The 2,223-nt window shown below is 48.8% G+C and overlaps 1 protein-coding gene across 1 annotated transcript; it reads right to left on the reverse strand.

The window, feature by feature from the left end:
- Positions 1-272: 272 nt before the first annotated feature.
- rasd1 (RAS, dexamethasone-induced 1) lies at positions 273-1,990 on the reverse strand. Its single transcript, XM_080479991.1, has 2 exons — positions 1,612-1,990; positions 273-1,454 (listed from the first exon to the last, which is right to left on the reverse strand). The coding sequence occupies exons 1-2, from the start codon at positions 1,880-1,882 to the stop codon at positions 925-927; spliced, it is 801 nt and encodes a 266-aa protein (XP_080336117.1). The 5' UTR covers positions 1,883-1,990; the 3' UTR covers positions 273-924.
- Positions 1,991-2,223: the final 233 nt, after the last annotated feature.

The following is a 2,223-nucleotide window of genomic DNA, read 5'->3' on the forward strand; positions in this document are numbered from 1 at the left end:
CTGGAGTTATACTCCTCTTGCTCAAACACTGTGTTTTCTTTATTTGATGTTTGGATAAAGGTGTGACACAACAGATAGTGCAGCTATAAGGATTTTTGTTGATCCAAGATTTAGATTATACGCTAATACAATCCCAGTGTCCTTTTACAACCATATGGGGAAAACATGATTGGCACACTTCTGCTTTTCGCTCTCTTGGTGCATCTCAGAGTTGATATTGAACACCGGTGTGGTGTCTGTTCACTGTAATGAGAAAGAACAAAAGAAAATTTCCCAAAATACACTTTTGGTTTATTCATGTTTTATTTTGTTTTCAGATTTTCTTTGACTTCGTTGCAAAAAAAAGGAAAGACAAAACTTTGACAATGACAAATAAATATACATTCACAATAAAAAATAGATTGTAATAGAACATTCAAGTGTACTTAGCAGTTACAAAATTCATGATAAGATGTAAACAACTTGATTTTGCCCACTCTATCTTTGCAACCTCTCCGCGCCAAGAGTCCCTCTCCTCTCTGGCTTGTGAAATATAAAAGGCAAAACGTCGACAAAACCACATTTTTATTACGCAGCGATTGCGCGCGTATGAAGCCACGTCACACACTGAGCTCTGGTTGACAGAACAAGCGAACATTCTCGGGTGTCTCGTGGGCAGTGCTTTGGACTGATGTCGGTTTTGTTTGTTTTTTTGTTTTTTATTCATTATTTTTGGCGGTTTGAAGCAGACTCTGTGCGTCCCAGTTTCAGTGTCTCTGGAAACGGGCGCTGCGTCAGAGCGCACGCCGGCACCGGGCGGCCGCGCGGCGTCTCCACACCTCCAGTGTCAGTCTGAGCGCAATCGGCCGCACAGGTCGCCTCTCAAACTGACGCTTTATCGCTTCTCAAAAGACTTTTCTTTCAACAAGTCTCGAGTGTGCGCACTCAGCAGATCACGCATCTCTCTTTGTCCTTGCCCTGGCCGCCTCCTACCGCCTTCTCCTTGATGTACATGAGGTCGCTGTGCACGCTGGGTCTCCGCGCGCACGGCGTCACCATCCCATACGCCTCCCCAATGTCCTTCATCTTCTTGTTTTTCAGGGACTTTCTGTGCAGCATGTCGCAGTACTGCACGGACACTTTCCTGTGCAGGTCGGGGCTCATCTCGTGAGGTAGCTTGGCCAGCGTAAACAGAGTCTGAAACATCTTATCCACGTTCTCGTTGCGCTTGGCGGAGATCTCGAAGTAGGCGCACTTCTCGTCCCCGGCCACCAGCTGCTCGATCTCCTCCTGCTGCACCTCTCGGTGGAACTCTCGGTCCCCCTTGTTCCCGCAGATCACCAGAGGCACGTCGATGTTCTCCTTGATCTTGTTCTTCAGGCAGGACTTGGTCTCGAAGATCTGGCGCTTGAGCCGCTGCACCTCGTGGAAAGAGTCCCGGTTGTCGAGACTGAAGACGAGGATGAACACGTCGCCTGGTGGGAGAGAAGAAGGGGTTTCAGGTTTAACTCACTTTGCATTGAACGAAATGCTTTCTGCAGGTTAAGTAACACACACATGTGTATGCTGCAAGCCCGGCGCCGCGAGACGCACTTTACGCAGGGCTGCACCACGGACGGAGCTGATGCGTACCTGTCAGGATGGAAAGCCTCCTCATGGCGGGGAAAGGATGATTCCCCGATGTATCCAGTATGTCCAGCTGGTAAACGTCTCCCTTGATGCTGTACAGTTTCCTGTGAAAGTCCTCGATGGTTGGCGTGTACTGCTCTTCGAATCTCCCGGTCAGGAACCGCGACACGATGGCCGTTTTCCCAACTTTGGTGGAGCCCAAAATCACCATCCTGTAGCAGTTCTTGGCGGGGATGTCAAAGTCGCTCTCGGACGGTGACATTTTCTTAATCATCTTGTGTTTGTTTTGCGTAAAAAACAAAGGAGAGTGTGGTGCCTGATCTTTCTTTCAATCTCTCTTGAGTAGAATTGTTCTGCTTTTCCCTTCTGTGCCTCGCTGTCTGAAATCCAGAGACGAAGCTTGGTCGTATTTAAAGCGCACGGAGGATCCCGCCCACCCGTGCGCGCGTCACAGAATATTCTGCTGTATTGAGAGAGTGTGTGTGAGAGAGAGAGAGAGACCACACTCCCTCTGGTGCGTCAGTCTGTCATTTCCAACGAAGGCCGCCGAGAGTAACACAACATACTGATCCCGTGGAAAAGTGCGTTTTTCCTGCAGAATAATTACTTACAGGG

Source organism: Lipophrys pholis (genome assembly GCF_963383615.2).
Source record: "Lipophrys pholis genome assembly, chromosome: 1".
Lineage (NCBI taxonomy): Eukaryota > Metazoa > Chordata > Actinopteri > Blenniiformes > Blenniidae > Lipophrys > Lipophrys pholis.